Raw genomic sequence first — 20,071 nt, forward strand, 5'->3', positions numbered from 1 at the left:
CTTGTGTTGCTATAGAAGTGGAGTTATGGCCTTTGTCCTGTCAGCATTCTTGTGTTGCTGTTGGCTCTGGAGTGCATGGCAGCTCCCGCAGGCTTGGGGACAATAACACCCCCCACCAAACACATACAACCCCCCACCTTCCCTTCCTCACTTGGAGTCACAATGCGCCTCTTGGGCAGCACCCATCACCCTGAGACAAACAAAAATGGCCTACTCAGGGTGTCAGAGCAATATCCACCCAGAGGACCACGGGTATTAAAGGCAATTAAGTTTAAAAATATTTCCTCCTATAAATGTACAGTTACAGTGGTCTAATAAATTTAAAAGAGATATGCAGTTTTCATTGCATCAAGTCAGTAATTAAAAAGAAACTGATGCAAAATACTTTGTCCAATAATCTGTGTGGCCAGACTGCTTCCAGCTGACAGGAATGCAACAGTAACACAAATAAGCACTCATTAGGTTCATAACTCAATAACATGAAAGCATGGATCCATCCTGCTTCGTATCAGTGGTTCAGCCTCCTGGTGGTGGTTCCATAGAGAGTAAAGTCACTTCAGAAGGCAGAAGGAGCTCCAACATGATACTATTAGGGGTACCTAATGAAGTGACAGGAACTTGTAAAGTGGATGTTTTGGGCTCCACACTGAAGCCTCAGCATTAGCCTTTTGGCAGAACTAACTATTTCTGAATAAAAGGTTGGAGAGCTTAAATCTGTAAACTGCAGGGGTGCAACGCCCACGAAGTCACATCCTTTAATAGCTAATTAGTGCTAAAAACAAGAAATACTAGTTTTAATTACCAAAACTGAAGCATAAACTTCTTGGATTTTCACAGGAATATTAACCATGTAATCAATTCAAAATTCTCCATTAGGCTCCAACAGCAACAAACACATGCACACAGACAGTGGGGAGGTCCACTTTAATGATGAGAGATAGTGGAAGTGAGGCCTACTGATTGGTTCCAGCTTCCTGTGTTCACAAGTCTGCTTATTTCATGGAATATTTTATTTTCACATTTCTGTTTTGTTTTATTGTTTGTTGCTTTTTAAAAAAAAAAAAATAGCCCTATGTCTGTGTCCTTCGACTGCTTGGTCTTTTACAGTAATTCAAATATAGTTAAACTTTAACATTAAAATGATTTTTTTCTTTTATTCTTCCTTGGGTGGTGCAATTGCTCTGACTCCTAAAAGCTAGAAGCAGAAACTATGTGAAGATTTGATTTCCTCTCTGCTTTTTTCAGGGAGAATAAGTGTGCGCTGTCATGCGGTCAGTGTTATCCCCATCAGCTGTGATTCATTTACAGAGGAAATAAGCAGAATGAGGTATAGAAATCAGGCAGAAGCCTTCCTAAGAAACCATTCCTGCTATTTGGGTTGACTTAATTGCCCACAAAAGCACGCGCTTGCATTCAGACATGCATCAGGAATGTTTCTCAACATGAAGAGCAAGCCAGAACAGGGAAGGTGATGTTGACACAGCAGAGCGATCGAGACGCTACTGCTGATTATTTTAGAGCCCTCCAAACAAGGGCCTGATGTCATCAGGTCATTATGAATGAACCTGCACATCAACATGACAACAGACAGTGTTGGAGGATAAACAGACTCTCGTCGTGACGATCTTGCAGTGTTGATAAAAAACACATTAAACATCAGACTCTGTCAAGTCGCCAACATCTATCCGTACCAACCAGAAGAGATGGACTGGAGGTTTTAAGAGTAGAAATTACAGGAGATATGTTTGTTTACAGGCTGTAAAAGCATTTCTCCCGGCTTCACCCGGCACCTTTGTCTTCAGCTGCTGCAAAACCAACACCATGTCCAGCTGCATTAACACCACCATGAAACCACCAGAATGGCTTCCCATCAACCAACTTTCAGTAAAAACAGGTTGCAAAGCTGCATGTTTCAATGTGTGTGTGTGAGGGATTTTATTTCTGTCTCTATGAGATCCAAGTTTAAATGGGAAGTGCATTTTAAATGGATTTTTACAGTTTTTTTATAGTCCTTCTTTTGCTGCACAAGGCAATTTCACAGATTGACTTGTATGATCTTGTATCATGCTATAAAAGCTTCTTCCACCAAGTTTTCTCTGGACTGCTTTTAGATACCATCCCGAGGTGCTGCAAGGACATTTCTGGCAAAATCGACTAGCCTGCATCATTCTATCACTTTGTTTTTTCAGGGCATCCGTGAATTCAGCCCTGCGTAGGCTGGTTATTTTCATTTCCTTCACATGATGAGACATACTTTCATTCCTAATACATTACTCGGTCCATTTCAGTATAAATATCCAGGATGATTTTAGCTTTTTCCATTGAGATCTGATGTGTTTTCAGTGTTCCTTAATTGTTTTGAGTAGTGTGTTAATGAACAAACCTTGTGTTATTGACGGATCACCTGACATGTTTTCTTGGCTGAAGCTTGGTAGGTTTTCAGTGTCTTCTTCCTGTCAAATGATGTCATTTGTCTCCCCTATCTGAGGCGCTCAACATAAATGTTTACTGGGAACAGTTTAACCCTCATCTTATATCTTCCCTGTGCTAATAGGTTTATGTTAGCCTAACCATAGTTCTGCAGTAACTACAAGGATGCAGATTATTACATGTCAATTACCCCAAATTCACTAACCCTCTAAACGTTGCTGGTCTTTAGTTTTCTGTCTCCGCTTGCATCCACAGTTATAGACAGAGCTGTACGTCAGAATATTGTACATCATCCATCCAAAAAAAAAAAACAACTGTGCAAATCTGCAGCTCTGATAGCCTCTGAGAGAGAAACAGGTGTCTGTTTACAGATCCAGCAGACACAGAACAATATTATCATGAGTCATATTTCTGGCCAGCTGACAAATCCAAGTCCACTATTTACTGGCAATGTCTCTCTGCTTCAATCTTCAGCAGCTCCTAGAAAAATATCTGTATGATTGGCTACTCCAAGTCTTTGCCACCTGGTTGCTAACTTTATCTTTCTTCTGTTTGGAGCTGTGCAGGTTGTGTACAGTGGGTCTTATCAGCCTGCTGAAAACAAGGGTTCGTAAGAACTGTAAGATTGTAAACCATACGGATAATGTCAAAGTCAAAGGAGCGCACTAGAAGCTGGTAAGCTAGAGCCCAAAATCTCTGATTTAATCAGTTAGCAACACCTGTTGTGATTTATTTAGCTATTTCGAAGTAATGCTAAGGTAATAATACTTATTAAAGTACAGGACATGAGGTCCTCAGAAGTAAAGTTAACAAAGAAATGTGTTTACTAGAGAGAGAGAGTGTGGATGAAAAGAAGACGAAAAAGGGAGGGAGGGTTTGCATGTGTGGACATGAAGGCAGTAAAGGCCTGGGGACATCGAAGGAGAAAAACATTAGAGTTGATTCAGAGACATCGCATGGCACATCAACACATACCTCTTTCTCTAAGTCACTCACAAACGCCCCTAATCTCTCTCACACAAACCACTGGTCTAGTGATGTGTACACACTCGCATTAAAAACACACACTTCTGCTGATCAGAGGGGGTTTAACGAAGCTTGTATGGATCAGCGTCTACACTCATCTGTGCCTGAGAGGGATTCTTCATAAGCAGTCAGAGTGAGCGAGTGTTCAGATCGGCAGACAACATTTCCTGAATAAATCTGTACCCCTGTGTTTCATCTCTTACAGGGAGTTACTAAAACCCTTGATGTACCCTTCTGTACACTTTTGGCCTACATTTTTTACTGTTTTCAGATTATCTAATGATTTGTTGGGAAAGTGGAGAAGCCTGTGTTTGACCGTAGAACCATTTCCTTCCACCTGTTTCACATTCTGGGATCTTCTCTTTGATCTGTAATGACATTCTGAAATCTTGCCTTTGTCTCCAGAAACTGCATTGGCGAGCTTCTTATATAATTACTATATTTTTCCCACATTGGTTGCTAAATTTGGAGTTGTGTCTGAGCAGCAGGCAGTGTGTTGTTTTTTTAGTAAAGCCACTGTCTTCAACTGATAGGATCTACATAGTGAGTGCCACCATACAACCATTATTAACCCCCATGAAAGGGCTGCACCTGCATCCCACACCAGCACTCAAAGCTTCTGCCGGTACACAGTGAAGGAAAGGACAAAACACGCACACACTTGATCCATGAATGTGGTAGAGATGATGGTTAAAGTCAAGGAAAAACAGGCGTAATTGGGTAATTACACAACCTGAGACAGACTCACAGCAACAAGTGGAGACAGACTGAAAGCTAACTGCAATTAATATATTCTATATAGTAGTAAAAACAAATTCGGAGTTGCACAATACTATATCATGATAGTTTGAAAACCAGATTTGTGGCACATAGTTTAGCAGGTTTTTGCTGCACTCATGCACAAACATAATATCCACGGCACTCCCACCATTCTTTTCTTTTAAACTGGGCCAGAACTGGAAAAGATGGATGATGTCATGGATCATGCAACATATCATCCACATACCATATTCTAATAAAACATTGTTTTGTATTTGATAACTGTTTCGCAAAGCGGTGAAATAAGTATTTTGATATTTTAAGTAAATATAATATTTAAGTAAGTACATTTTAAGTAAATGTCACCCTTCTTAACAGTTCTGTACACCATCACAGATTCAAGTCAAACAAGATGTGACTGAAGCACCAACATTCAGCATTAATTAAAGGGGTTTTACAACTACTTGGTAAGCTAAACATATGAATTTAATTCACATCCTATATATATAAATATTGGTTTCTCTTCACTGTGCCTACACGTAGTTTGATAAAGCCTTTTTTTCCTGTTTTAATGTGAAAATCCTGACTTTAACAAAACACCACTTGGTTCATCTCTGTTCCCACAAATGGGCCAGCAACTAGCCTCAGCTTACCCATCATACTTTCTTTTTCATGGCTCAGGGACATTGGGCCGTTTGTGATACTCCACCCTCAAAAGATGGAAATAATGCCACTCATGTTATAGCGGTGTCTCAAAAGAAAAGAAAAAAAAAGACGAGAAAGAGAGAGAATAAATATTGTACTGTTGTGGTTTGGCAGTGATTTTTTTGGTGAGGCTCACTAGGACAATATCTGTATGTAAATGGTGCAGCACTGCCCTCTAGTGGTACAAAACCTGCCCCACTACAGTGGGGCAGGGCAGTCCTACCCATGCCTTACTAGTGAAATCTAAATTATTACATTTAATTAAGGATTGTCATTAAGTATATGTTGAGGTGGGTTCAAGTATTGTTAGCTCACAGACTCAAAGGTAAAGCTTTAATATTATTATGGGCATCCAGTCAGAATTTAGATAAAGAGAAAGAGATATCCTCTAATTCATGCTTTGATCATTAAATGTTTTCAGCTGCAGGTGTGATTGGACAGACAAGAAAAGGAGAAAAGTGGCAAAGGGCTGCTTACTAATTGAGCTTCAAGACTAAAGTTAGTAATTAGAATTCACAAAATGTTGTTTAGATGTCCTGAAAAAGAAAATCATTGTTTATTTTGTTGGTGGAGGTGTAGCAGCTAACGAGGATAAAGTGTATGTGACTTATTTTAGTTAGTAAAATTATACATCAACACAAATGGTCTACACTTCAAAACCTGACCACGGGATTTTCCTTTTGAAATAGCGACATCTGCTGATTGGTTAGCGCTGAAGGAAATCCAAGGCCGTACACAACGAAGCTCGTTCAACCTTTCCAGGTTATCAATCCATTATCTGGATTTGCGTTTGTTATCAATTCACTGAGTGAATGTCTGCGAATGCATCCAACTCATTTGTTCCACATTCTTCCCTTTCTAAATTATCTTCCTCCAACCTCCTCAATGCCAGGAAGGAAATCTATAGTGGAGAGCAGAGAGAAAAAATAACCTCCCCTCAATATCATAATCATATTATATCATATGATGTATTACTTGTGTTTGTCAGACATAAAAACAATCAAAGTAAAACTGTCTGATTAATTTTGATTAATATTAATTTTGATTAATACATTTTAACGACAGTTGAAAGTTTCAGAGCTCTAATGTAAAGTCGTCCCCTTTGTATCACACACTGAAATTAAAATGTTTTTTCATCACTCTGTGCACTACATCACCATATTCATGATTAGCGTTCATCTCTTGTCCTTTTACAACAGTGTTGCATTTTGCTGTTATACTTTCTCAGTTCTTTATAGATTTTTAATCACCATTTGATAACCTTTCAGTTGTAGGTGTCATAGGGATAATTTCCTGTGGAAGAAAAGTCTTTTGATTTATGAAGCATCTCTTTTAGATTGGTAACATTTTTCACATTTACAGATCTCAATCACCATTGCCCACATATAACAGTGATTATTCCCATGCTGACACAGCCAAGAGGCTGAAAATACAATAAAGGTTTGATGGCCAGAGAGGGTTTGTGTGCTTTTTTGGGGTGTTTGTTTATGTCATATTTACTTTTTAATTTGGTTTTGCTACCCCAGACTTGGGTTATTCCAGGTACCCATCTCGGGCAGGCAGAGTATAAAAGGAAGCCAGATGCTTTTGGTGTATGTCGATGTTTATGAATGCCTGCTGCAAGTAAAAAAGACCCCAACTTGATGGATGAGTTTTATTCCAGCCTCCTATCCTCCAGTCTGACACTGAACAACAAGAATTAGAACCACCTTTACCAGCAATAATAATCATTTTCTGCAAGACTTTATCAGTCTCTCATATTGTTGTGGTGGGATTATGGCCCACTTTTCTTTACAATGTTGTTTCAGTTTGTTGAGTATTTCAGGTATTTCTTTAGGTACAGTGCTCTTATAAGGTGCTACTACAGCACTTTAGTCAGGGTGAGGTTTTGACTTTCACCGAGCAATTGTAGCACCTTGGTTGCAAGGCCTGAAAGTCATGTCTTTAAGAAACAGGAAATAAAAATCCAGCAAAGACCTGGTGCAGGACTTGAGAGATACATGGTGCCATTCAGTTGACCCATCTACTGTTCACTGAAGCCTTAACAGAAATGGTCTCAGTGGAAAAATTGTTGTCAAGAAGTCATTCTTAAGGGAGAGAAGCAGGGAGAAAGGGGTGACTAATTGCAGAAAACTGGATTGAAAATCAGTGGCAACAGGTGGATTTGTGGATGGTTCAAATTGTCATCATATATAAAGGAGATCAAAAGACAAGTATGGCAATGAGTGTATGCTGTAAAACACCTGTAAAACATGATGATATAGGTTTTTGGCTAATTATTCAAAAACAAAATGGTCAAGCACAAGAAATGGACTGAAAATCAGTGAAAAGCAGCCAATTTGCAAAGAAAATACCTTCAGGGAGCATGGAGAACTGTTCCTCAAGACCACTTTAACAAATTAAAAATTACTGGCTGCTTGGCAAAATACAAAGATCTGAGCAGCTCAAGACTTTTGCACAGTACTGTAAATCTGACACAAGGCATTTTTTAGATGAATGTTTGGTGCATGATCCCTGATGGAAAAAAGGAATCAAATCAAACTAAAACAACTAAATATGCACATTTGTATTAAAATACTAAAAACTTACCTCACAGTTTCACAACAATAAAGCTTCACTTTTAATATACGTACATCATCATCATCATGAAGAACAATAACAATAACAACAACAACAACGTCACGTCTCGCGGACGCGCTCGAGCCAACACCACGCGACAGTGACTGACAAGATGGCGATCATTTCAGAAACAGAGGAGTTACTGCGGTGAAGGAGAGGCTTGGTATGCTGTTTCCTTTCAGTAGCAACTAATTCTGAACATGTTTGTGACCGTGCGCCCGACGATGTGTGAATTCTGGCCGAGGCACAGTTGGCAGGTCGGTTATGAAGCCCAGTCCGATGCCGGCGAGCCGATCTCCGGCTGAACGCGTGAACTTGTTTCAGGATTGTCGCCGCTAGCTTGTCAAGCTAATACTACCTAGCATGCTAGGCTAACGTTAGCGGCAAGGGCAGCTAGGGCTCACTAATCTTGAATAAATACAATAAAATTAGACTCTTAGTTCAAACAAAATGTGTTCGCGTGTGTTGTAATTTTATTTTCATTCATTTGGGACGTTTATTTGTGAGACTTTGAAAGCGCTTTCGAGTTAGTTTTACACAATTCAGTATTTTGTAATCGCAACTTCTTACAGCTATCAATTACATGCTAGTGATAGCTGGCTAACTTTAGCTTTTTGGGAGAAACCCTCTGTGAAGTTGGGCTCCTCGGGCTGAACACTAACGCGTGCTGCGCTCGTGCAGTTTATTGAAATGTCACTCTGGCTGGTTGTGTTGTGTTATGGCTGTTTTACTCAGAGTTAGTGTGAGGCTGTGTGTCGGTAAGACCACGCACAGCCACAAGGACAAACCAAGCAAAGCAAAGCGCGCTAACTTGCTGGTAAAACTTCAGTGACATTAGAAACTCTGGGACAACCCCCCTGTAGTCATCGGTTTATTTGCTCAATTAGAAGCCACTGATTTCTTAATGCTGAGCCAGGAGCGTTGCTGCTAAATCTCCGCGGTGATTACTTTAATGTGGATTATGCTTAACCAGCTTCTGGCTCTGACAGCGAAGTGCCACGTTATTCTGGATGTTTGTGGCTCGTCCCGATGCCAGTCAAAGGCTCGGCGCGAAAGCATTTCAACATGTCTGGAGACCAGACAGGATATGTGCCCCGGCAGCTGTATTTATATCATCCATGGCAGCAATCTGATGAACACGTATTGAACACACACGCCCCCTCCTGCACTGGTAAACAGGGGGACTGAGTGCGTTGAGCCATGCTTGTTTTGCTTTGTTAAATTGGTGGTTTATGACTAACTAAACTATAACATCAAAGAAGGTAACAACGAAGGCAACAACGAAGGCTTCTTTGACATTAACCGAGTTAGAACCGATTTCTCCGCTATCCTGTCCTCTGCAGACATTTTTAGCATGGAAACAACCCTTGCAGAAGTAGTCTTAAGGCCTGTACTATGGAAGTGGAATTTAAGCTTATCCTGATAACTTTAGGCTTAACCCTGGGTTTTAAAAATGACCGAGGCAGTTCACTTTCCTACCTGGATATATTTCCATGCTAACTTATGCTGCAAACGTAACTATTCCTTCTGCCAACAGACTGGGTGGCTGTGGCTCAGGAGTTAGAGCAGGTCATCTCCTAATTAGCAGGTTTGATCCCTGGCTGCAAAATGCTAATCCTGAGTTGCTGTTTGATGCATCTCCTTACATATGAATGAGGTGTGTGTGTGTGGATAGCAGATTAGATCAGATTCTTGTAATATTTTTTTTCCCAGTTGATTGCAGATAAATAAATTACAAAAATGTTATTTTTCTATAAGCATTAATATATGTTGCTAAAACAGGACATCCATTTGTACTTGTTGACCTTATATCTAATTTGGATGTCAACTACGCCTATGTTTGTATTCTGTCTTTGTATTTACTCTCAGACTGTTGAACACCACTAAGGCTGCAGCTGAGAGAATAAAAACTAAAACTGTCTCTTAAACTCAAGTACTTGAACAATTCAGGGTTTAGTGTCTTGTTGTTGCATATAGATGTCTACATATAGACTAGAGTAGCTGGGAATTGATACATTGATGTTCTGATTAGTAAGTGGCCATTTTATCTTCTGAGCCACAGCTGCCAGCCCTGAAAACAGTGGAAACTGATAACAGAATCATTCCCTGGGCATGTTGAACTTGCTCTATAGTACACTGCCCTGTACCCATACAGTGTGCCCATAGGGCACCACTTTGCAAGCTCAGACCCCCACTTGCAATGATCTTGTTCCCTTGACACCGGGGGGGTAAGCCCACTCAAGGATCCCCAAATTCTTAGCAGCTCTGTGGGATTTGAAAAGAAGCCAGAAGAGGTTCTGTGAAGAGTGATTGGTATGTTTTTAGCTGAACCTAGAGCTTCCCACGCATACTGGTTGCTCAGCTATATAAACAATTCAATTTCAATTCAAGTTTCTTTATGCTACAGTCACCTCAAGGCGCTTTATCATTTAAGATGGAGACCCTTCAGTTTATGGGAGAAAACCACAAACCACAACAGTCAACAGGAGGAAACCTCTGGCAGAACCAGGATGTCTTGTGAACAGTTGGTGCCAATCTGAAACTAATTTTAACATCTTTCAGGTTAAAATTTTCTTAAAGCCCAGCTGCTGCTAACTAGCTATCTGCAGTGTCTCCCTTCTCTTGGCTGAGCAACAGGTTTCAACTTCATTGCAGCTGGAGTTGATAGTTCAACTCCCCCATTTTGGACTGCAGCTGCAGTTGGTAGTTGGGACCAGGTAGACAGCTTGTTCCTGTGTCCCTATGCTGTACAGAGCTAAAGAAGAACTACTGTTGTCAGTTGCTGTGCAAGATGTTGGAATTAGTGTTCATCTGCAACCAGCTGATTGTTCTGCTTGGTTATTGATTTGTCAAAAAGTATTTACAAATAGAAGACTTGCAGAGGAGACATTTGGAAACGGTTATTTTTTGTTGCTTCATTTTCTGAACACTTATATCACCAAGATAAGAATCTATGGTTTGAGAAGGAATTAGACCCTTTTAAGTTATCTAAGTCCTTTGATTTGAGGCATTGTGGTGGGCGCACTCCAGTCTGTGGTTTTGTGTCAAAACCATACATCCTATCACAACAATAGTGATATTGGGTGAAAAGGGACAAAAATGTTGATGTTCTGATGCATAAATTGTGCACGGGAATGAAAGGTCCAGGCATGAAGCAGTTGGAGCAGTTTGTTTTTTTCCCCCAATAGTGAGCGATGTAATCCTGCTGTTGCTGTCAGGTTGAAGGGGAAAGCTCAACTAGTCAACAAACCTAAAATGGGACTGCAATTAAACCATAGAAGTTATTAAACTCCAGAGTCATCAGTCATCATAAGTTGTTGTTTTTTGTTTTAAACTGCAGTCTGGTTAAGCGTTCAGTTTTATCAAAAAAGAATGAACAGTATATTGTTTGTTGTTAGCCTCTTTTTTATCTGTATTATGTTTAAAAATCCCGTCTAAAAGGATGTGTTTTTAAATAAAGGAATAATGGTGTTAAACAATAATGCTCTAACATGAACACCTGTGGCCTGTACACAGGTAAACTTATTAAAATTCTCACCTAACCTTTTCTCTTCCCTCTCTAGACAACACCACCATGCCCTGGGAGGGTCTCCTTTCTCAGTTCGCCATGGTTACCATGGTGATATGAAGCCGGCGTGAAGCGCTGAAAAACAAAGACTTGCACGCCAAAGGGTCAGTTTGACTGACACAGCCAACTTGGCGGGCAGGCTTGTGTAATGGACAGGTGTAAGCATGTGGGGCGGCTGCGGCTGGCCCCAGACCACTCCATTCTTAACCCCCAGAAGTGGCACTGTGTTGACTGCAACACCACCGAGTCCATATGGGGCTGCCTCGGCTGTGCCCATGTGGCGTGCGGCCGCTACATCGAGGAGCATGCTCTGCAGCACTTCCAGCAGCAGGGTCACCCACTGGCGATGGAGGTTAACGAACTTTACGTTTTTTGTTATTTGTGTGACGACTATGTTCTGAATGATAACGCCACCGGAGACCTCAAGTTGCTTCGCAGTACACTCAGCGCCATCCAGAGCCAGCGTTATGAGGTCACCACCCGCAGCGGGCGCACCCTGCGCTCCGCTAGCGCGAGCGTGGATGCCCTCATGCCATCTGGTGTTCGTGAGTTGCAGTTGAGGGACGAGGACCGAATGTTTACCGCTCTTTGGCACCGCCGCAGAGCACTTATGGGACGCATCTTTCGCCTTTGGTTTGGCCTGACTGAATGTGGAAAAAGGAGAGCGGAGGAAGAGAGGAGGAGGGAGGAGGAGGAGGAGCAAAGAAGGGAGGCCAGGGAGAGGAGGCGAGCTCTCAAGAGGCAGCTACAGGAGGAGCTGGAGAACGCTCCTCTCAGGAAGAGTCGTCGCCTGCGTCAGAAAAGCCAGAGAGTTGGGGATCTGACGACCACAATGCTGACTTCTCGCAGGGCACGCAACAAGACGAAAACTCCAGTGCCCCCATCCCTGAAACACAGGCAACGGACCCGAAGCCCCGCCACTGTAACCCCCAAGAAAGCTGGACAAAAAAAAAAGGTCCAAGCAACCCCCAAAGCCCGCAGCCGTTCTTCAACTACCAAATCTAAGCCCAAAGCCGCTTCAGCAACCCTGCATACTGCCCAAACCCCTGTCTGCCGCAAGCAAGGCACCAAACAGGACGGCTCGCCCTTCAAGCGGCGTCCTACCGTCACTCCTGGAGTGACGGGATTAAGAAATTTGGGAAACACTTGTTATATGAACTCCATCCTGCAAGTGCTGAGTCACCTGCATGTTTTCAGGGAGTGCTTCCTGCGTCTGGATTTAACACAGGCGCTGGAGTTACTGGCATCTGCCGTCCATGGCCAACTGGTGGGGAAGGCCTCATCGCAGCCCCCCCTGATCCAAAGGAAGGGACTCCAGACCAGCTCGGGCTCTGGGGTGGGGCTGAGCGGCGGGGCGTCACGAGGCCGCAGCATGGAGTTGATACAACCCAAAGAGCCCAGCTCGAAGCACATCTCACTGTGCCATGAGTTGCACACCTTGTTCCAGGTCATGTGGTCTGGCAAGTGGGCGCTGGTATCGCCTTTTGCCATGCTGCACTCAGTGTGGCAGCTGATCCCGGCGTTCAGGGGTTACGCTCAGCAGGACGCTCAGGAGTTCTTGTGCGAGCTGCTGGATAAAGTGCAGCATGAGCTGGAGAGCACGGGCAAGCACACAACCAGTGCTGGGGTCCCACAGACGCAGAAGCGGCTCATCAAGCAGGTGCTCAGCGTGGTCAACACCATCTTTCACGGCCAGCTCCTCAGCCAGGTACACACACACACACACACACTTCACCAAAACAACCGGCTTAGATGACAAGCTTCATGATGTGTGCACATGTGCTGGTCTATAGTTCCACTAAAGATGTTTCAGCCAGGACAAAAGGAAAATCACTGACTATTTAGTAGTTTTTCAAAAAGTATAAATTAATGTTACTAAATAGACATTTTTATTTATTAAGACAGTCTTTCCTGGTTTAAAATTAGTGTTTGGGGTTGGCTGAACATGTTAGCACAGTTTGTCCACATATCGTTAAGTCTATTATTGTGCTAATCAGAGGCTGTGACTTTCAGAGGAGCATATAAAGGCATGAAAATCTCCGATTGGTCTCATACTGAGTTTGCATTGATTTGAATTCATCAGTCATCACTGGCTTTGATTCATCCTGTATTCCTAATAATCAGAATAAACAGTTCAAACTAAAGAGAGGTGGTTAAACTGTAAGCAGGGAGTATTTATTTTTATAATTTGGATTTATTTTAATAGGTCTGATTTCAATTCATGTCTAAACTAATTCTCACTTAGAATTATTTAGGTAAAAATGATCAACTGTTTACACACCAGTATAGTACAGCGCCCCCACCTGGCCAATGCACCGGGAATTCTTCTTGAGTTATTTATTAATTTTACAGACAAAAGCTTCAACTGTTAACTACTATATTTCTGCGGATTCTGGTAACATTAAAAAACTGCTATAAAAGGAAGAGCCAAGCACACTATTTAAATTTTATCTGTTAAGCTGATATCCATCTACCTATGTAAGTTATCAAGTTAGTTAATTAATGGTAATTAATTAATTATTGCTTATACCAGGTGGTCCTAAATCTGTGTCTTATAACTTTTCGTTGCCTCACCTTCAATAAAAGGGAGGGAAGGAATATAGGAAAATATTCTGACTTGTCGACATGATGCTAAACAGCTAGACCCCTTAAAGGTGGATGAGGATGTAGGAAATGGAGAGAGTTGGTTTGAGGACAAGAGATTAGTCTCTGCTTGTAGAGGCTGAGCACACACAGTGACACCTGCTGCTGCTGCTGCTGCTGAATAGATCACTCTGTCTTTGCAATCAAATGTCTTGGCCATATAACAAACTCAGACTGGCTTCCACCCCTCCACTCACAAAGGAAGTACTCGCTCTACTCAAAGTGGGTCAGTGGATGTTGTGAAAAGCCCCACATTTGTATTTAATTTCTATGTATTCCCAGTCACATGTGGAAATAGAGATATTCCTTCTGACCTCTCCTCTGTTGTTTGCTTATTTCTTACTCTTTTTCGCCTTTCCATGCAGGTGACGTGCCTGGCCTGCAACCATCGCTCCAACACTGTGGAGCCTTTCTGGGATCTGTCGCTGGAGTTCCCGGAGCGATATCACAGTAATAGCCGGGAGTCGGCCGCTCAGGCTTCGTGCCATTTGACGGAAATGCTGGCCAAGTTTACAGAGACCGAAGCTCTGGAGGGAAACATCTACGCCTGTGACCAGTGTAACTGTGAGTGAGACGAGCCGCACAGTTTTTTTACTTTAATCTCAAGATATTTACAATTTTCACCTATAAAACATGCTGAAAAGAAGAGGGGATACAAACTAAACGATAACTAAGTCTGTAAAAGTATCACTCAGTAACTAAAACGGGCTTTATGGTAGAACTAATGAACGAATGATCCCTCTCGGACTCACAAGTTTAGACGTGGAGAGACAGACGAGACGGATGAAAAACAGCTGTGTCCAAACTCACAGAGGGAAGATGTTTTTGGACATTTGATCAGCCTAAAGAGAGAGAAATTCACCAGAATTAAATGTAGTAATTAAAATGTCTAATGACTATTGTGGGATAGAGTTCTGAAATACTTGGGTCCTTGGAGATAACAAACCCCAGAGTGATGTTTTTGGGACTGATACCTGAAGTGGCATGATTCAAAGCGAGCTTTGACTGTTCTATGTTTAAACCAAAAAAAAAAAAAAAAACAAGGCTAAAAGGACAGATCGGTGGCTGGATAAGTAGAAGAAAGGCACTCCATGCCCAGGTGCCTAATAATAATCTATGGACCAGATGTAAAGCAAAAACTTGGGTCACAACCTTAATTTCTATGAGAGCCTGAACATTTAAAACTACTGAAAGTGGTCCCTGTTAACACAGTGTGTGTTTATTGTGCTGTAAAAGTATTATTTTTCAAATTTTTTTTTATTGTTCCCACTTCCTTTTTCCTCCCATGTGATATGCTCCCTTCTAAAATTAAAAAAGTCCAACAACCACCGATAGCAACCAAATTGCACCTTTTAGTCACATCTGTGACACTGAAACAACAAATGGAAGCATTTTGGTGACTATAAAACATGTTACCAGCGTTTCATTACGTTGATGCCGTGCTTTTCGTTGCTGTGCAGCACTCACACCGCTTGACTGAAATCCAAGCAAACTTCCAATTCCCTACTATCACAGTGAGGGTAAGATGGGTAAAATGATTGGCCACAGTCTTGACTGACTCAAATGTTGAAAGCCTGTAAGTGCCTGTCGTGAAAACAAAACTGGACATGGTGGGGACATTCCGGTTTGTAGGCAGCAGCTAATAAAAAATAAACATACCCAACAACGGTATCCAGGAAATCAAGGACATGTTTTCACACTTCTAAATGAAAGCATTTAGAAGTGTGGTTCCTTCAGGACTAAACTAACACAAATATCTGCACTGCTTCTCAGATCTACTCTAAAATGTTCATGTAAAATGGTGCCTTTATTGCTCTGCAGCAGTTTACATAATCACGGGGTCACGTGACCGCTTTAAAGCTGCGTCGACGCTCACAAAAAGTGATCTTTGTGCTGTGTCTCAGCTCTTTCCTCTCTCCACGTGTGTGCAGCTGCCAGAAGACGGGCCTCGTCAAAGCCAGTCATCCTGACCGAAGCACAGAAGCAGCTGATGGTCCATAAACTGCCTCAGGTCCTAAGGCTGCACCTCAAACGCTTCAGGTGAGGAGACGTTAACGCCTGTGGAGTTGATTGGATTAATATAACCGTGTCTTAAGTGTGAACTCAAATTTTCACTTTATTATACATGGATGTGACTTCTAGAGACGAGACTCTAGTAAGAACACTAATAACCTTCAGCTGTTCTTAGAAGATCACCCCTCAGCTTTTTCTCTGCCTTCTGATTGGTCCTCAGGTGGTCTGGGAGGAACCACCGGGAAAAGATTGGAGTCCACGTCAGCTTCGATCAGCTCCTCAACATGGAGCCCTACTGCTGCCGAGAGCCCTCACCCAAAGCCATGCCCTACTCCAGTCCCAGCAGTCCCAGCAGCCCCAGCGCCACCGGCTCGCCCCGCTCGAAGCACTTCCTTTACGAGCTCTCGGCCGTGGTGATGCATCATGGGAAGGGCTTTGGCTCCGGCCACTACACTGCCTACTGCTACAACACAGAAGGAGGTAAGTCATTTCTTTACTTCTTTCTGTGTTTGGGTTTAAGAAGTGTACACAGCAGTGAAAGCCCCGGTCACAGGGGGATTAATGCTGTGGGAACTGTTCCCTTCATCCTCTCAAAATGTCCACATTAAAGTCCAGAGGTTCCTCTGCCACAGTGAAATGCCACTGAAAGGATTCTCATGAGATCCATGCTCAGGATGAATTTATCTTGTCAGAACGAAACGCGGCGTCATCGTCGCCGAAAGAATCAAACTAACGCCTCATATTCCTGCAGAAATGATAACGTTCCCTTCTCGGCCCTCTCAGCTGTATTTGCAGGTTATTAATAGGACACGAGGAAGCTTTCAGGATAAACGTTCCAATTTTACCACCTGATTCACTCACTGCTGCATGTGAACAAGGTTAAATGTAGTTTAGTTTCTTTCCTGCTGATATTTATATACATGAACTTCTGTGTAACCTGAGATTATGGTTAGGCTAAGTTAATCTTTGTTTTCAGTAACTGGCACAAGGCTTTTTGCTTAATTAAGCTTGAGGTATTTTATTTTATTAAACTTAAAATTAGATTTTAAGTTTTTAAGATATTACCAGGTTGTGTTGATCTTAATTTTCCCAACATCTTGTCATCTTGAGTATTCAGGATGTGATTTTGATACCAGTTCTACAGAGTAAAAAACAAATATGTGCTCCATGGGGTTAAAAGTAGAATTTGAGTGCTTTTCCAGTTGTTTAGCCAGTGTCCAAGTATGTGGCTCTGTGGGAGCGGGATCTCAAAAACCAACCCCAGTAAACAAACGTGTTGTTCCAAACACATCTGCTCATCTGGGTAACTCGTCCCTCCTCTTCCTCCAGGCTTCTGGGTTCACTGTAATGACTCTAAGCTGAACGTGTGCTCGGTGGATGAGGTCTGCCGCGCTCAGGCCTACATCCTCTTCTACACGCAGCGAGTATCTCAGGACAGAGACCGGCCGCTATAGGACTACACCCCTCTGTGAACCCCGTTGCCACCTCCCCAGCAGCCCGACTACTCAGCGAGGTGACATCAGCACAGCCCCACCTATCGGTCTTTCTCTTCCCTCTTTCTTTGGGCATTTTGTATCTGGGAGGTTGGGTCTTTTTAGTCTATTTTTCTATTAAAAAAACAAAACAAAACAAAAAGGAGGTGAGAGAGAAAGGACTCGTTTGTAAAGTTGGGTTCTGCTTTGTGAACTTGTTGTATATTGTGTTTATATGTAGGTTTTTTTTTTTTTTTTAAAGATTATGATGTTTGTGATTCATGTACAGTTGTATTTTATAAAGAAGAGAGCGTCAGCCAAGGTGTCTGTGTCAAGCAGCCAGTAGACTTTGGTCAGGCATGACTGCATACTCTACAGGTATGTCTGCTTACCTGTGTGCGAGGCTTGTTGTTTGTAAATGCTGTGTTTTGGGGGTTTTGTTTGTTTGTTTTGTTTTATAAATCAGCTGAAATGTTTCTCAGTCACTTTAGATAGTCAACACAGAACTGGATGTAGGGTTATAAACTGTCATTCACTCATTAGAAATGGCCTCCGTGTGTCTGAGACAGGTAAACATTTTCACAGGCGTTCATCCCAATTCCTTGCCAAAAATGCACTAATGTGTATAGTACAGGTTTTTAGTGTTGGTGGTTTAAAAATCTGTACACGAGCAATGTTTTTCACTCTGAGGCAGACCTCAAGCCAAAGTATTTGCGGGAAGTATTTGGAAAACCCTGCTTCTCCTAAACGGTTCAGTATTTTATGGAGTTTTTCTGTTTTTATTCCTGCTTTTAATGACAGCTACGAATGAGTGTGACAGGGCCACATTAAGAAGAAGGTTAGATTTAGAAAATAATTTGGAGTAATGTTGAAATATTATTCTATAGTTAGAATTTTGAGAATAATTTTGCAATACAAAAACATTTGAGAATAAAGTCTAAATTTTGAAAAATATTGGAATAGTTGCAAGAATAAAGTTGGATTTGAGAATGTCAGAATACGATTAAAGTAACTTAAAAAAAATTAAATACCAATCTGAGAATAAAGTCTGTATTCTTTTGAAAGGAAGTCAAAATTTTGAGGAAATTAGTCCAAATTATGAGAATAAAGTTAAAACAGTATTACTGAGACTACAAAAGAAAGCATTTCTCTTTTAGTACACAAGTTTTGTGATATTAAAGGTGAGGACTATCTTTTCAGGGGAAAAAAATACAAGTAAAATTGAATGAGGCCTACAGCTGTGTTCTACTCGAGAGCTCGGGCTGATGTTGCTGTTAATGAATTTTTAACTGTCACTACTCTGCAGACTGGAGAGTGTATTTCAAGGTTTTGACTTTATTCCTAAAATCCCAGCTTTATTTTCACCATGCTAAGTTGTAAATCTATATTTTCTTATTTAATGTGGTTTTTGGTTTAATATTTTTTTATTTGGCTCAGTGCTGCCCCCTGTCTGCCTAAGAATGTAACTGCATAACCGTAAACCATCCCTGACTAGGCAGATAACTGCTGTACTTGAAAAGTGCCCTTTAACAAAATAATCTATTTTTATAGTTCATATCAATTCAGCAAAGTGGGAGTCCCACACAGACCAGCATTTAGATTATGAATGTACTTTTTATACAATTCTTCTCAGAGATTTTACAAAGGAGGCCATCGACTGTTTTAAACGTTTTATACAACCACTTTGTTCCGATTGTTGAAAACCACCAGCAGTTAACAGATTTCACTGTTCAATTATCTTCCCTCTGAGCAGAGGGGAGTCGAAGCACACTTTGTGTGTTTTTTTGTTTGTTTTTTTTCCACTGTCCGCAGTTCTGTTATTTGTTGGCATTTTGGTTACTGCTCCATGGATGCGCCGTGTGTAAATTGATGGAAGTTATACTATGCAAATTATTACCTCAATTTTTTTGTTTTTTCTAGAAAAAAAAATTACCTCAATAAATGAGAATATTTTTTCATTTTTCTACAAAAGATGGCCATCTGTGCTTCGTTATTTACCTTCAATCTACAATGCATGAAAACTCCCCTTATTGAAAAAAATCCTGTGTATGAAATGTTTCATACATATTAGAGAGAGGTTTGTCATGTACATGAATAGCTAAGATAAGATCTATTAATTGTCTGAATATATATCTAACATTAGCAGCTAGTTAGCTTAGGAAGATTAGCAGCAAAAACAAGCACACTAAAGTGATTATACCCTGACCAATATAAAATCCACCTTCCGGCATTTATTTTGATTAAGTTACAAATTTAGAAAAATTACTTTTTAAATAAGACAAAAGCAGCTATAGTAGTATAACATAGCTAACAGCTGCTATGATTAGAATAAGCAAGGAGAAATAGCTAGGCTAAACAGAAAAAGCATTTCTTTTAATGGTTTAATGTTTAGAAAACATAGCTGATTATCATAGCAAAGATTATTCGATTATCAGATCAAACCACCCTGCCTAACTGGTTAGCTGTGTCCAGTGAAGCATAACATTCAGTAAAATGTAATTGTTTTAATAAAGAATTAGCTAGATGAGATGGGGTAACTTCATTCTTGGTTCTCTTTGATAATGCAACTGCTTGTTAGTAACAGTCTCCAATCTTCATGCTAAGCTTAAACAAGCCATGTTAACCTTTCTAAGTGGTAGCATCCTACTTACAGGTATAAAACCATTTACCATTTTTATAAAATTAACAGCTGATTAATCAATAAGGTTAAATACCTAATTTCACTAAACCAAGTCTGAGTTTAAAATAAGCATGGATGAGAAGGTAGCCTAACTTCACCTGATTTTTTTTTTTTTTTTTTTTAATGTTAACCACCGTGTGATAGAGTAACGCTACT

At 41.1% G+C, this 20,071-nt stretch overlaps 1 protein-coding gene across 1 annotated transcript; it reads left to right on the plus strand.

The window, feature by feature from the left end:
* Positions 1 to 7,610: 7,610 nt before the first annotated feature.
* Positions 7,611 to 19,193, plus strand: usp44 (ubiquitin specific peptidase 44). Its single transcript, XM_006780895.3, has 6 exons — positions 7,611 to 7,702; positions 11,103 to 12,815; positions 14,116 to 14,314; positions 15,682 to 15,790; positions 15,984 to 16,243; positions 17,093 to 19,193. Exons 2-6 carry the CDS (start codon positions 11,256 to 11,258, stop codon positions 17,215 to 17,217), a joined length of 2,253 nt encoding a protein of 750 aa, XP_006780958.1. The 5' UTR covers positions 7,611 to 7,702; positions 11,103 to 11,255; the 3' UTR covers positions 17,218 to 19,193.
* Positions 19,194 to 20,071: the final 878 nt, after the last annotated feature.

This window comes from Neolamprologus brichardi, chromosome 17 (genome assembly GCF_056152115.1).
Source record: "Neolamprologus brichardi isolate AB-2024 chromosome 17, ASM5615211v1, whole genome shotgun sequence".
Taxonomy (NCBI): Eukaryota; Metazoa; Chordata; class Actinopteri; order Cichliformes; family Cichlidae; genus Neolamprologus; species Neolamprologus brichardi.

What these genes read in the sequence shown, in the direction of transcription:
- usp44 (XM_006780895.3), top strand. Translation starts at nt 11,256, where the DNA reads ATGGACAGGTGTAAGCATGTGGGGCGGCTGCGGCTGGCCCCAGACCAC. An exon ending in CTGCACCTCAAACGCTTCAG is followed by an intron (nt 15,791 to 15,983) that starts GTGAGGAGACGT and finishes ATTGGTCCTCAG; the next exon opens with GTGGTCTGGGAGGAACCACC. An exon ending in CTGCTACAACACAGAAGGAG is followed by an intron (nt 16,244 to 17,092) that starts GTAAGTCATTTC and finishes CTCTTCCTCCAG; the next exon opens with GCTTCTGGGTTCACTGTAAT.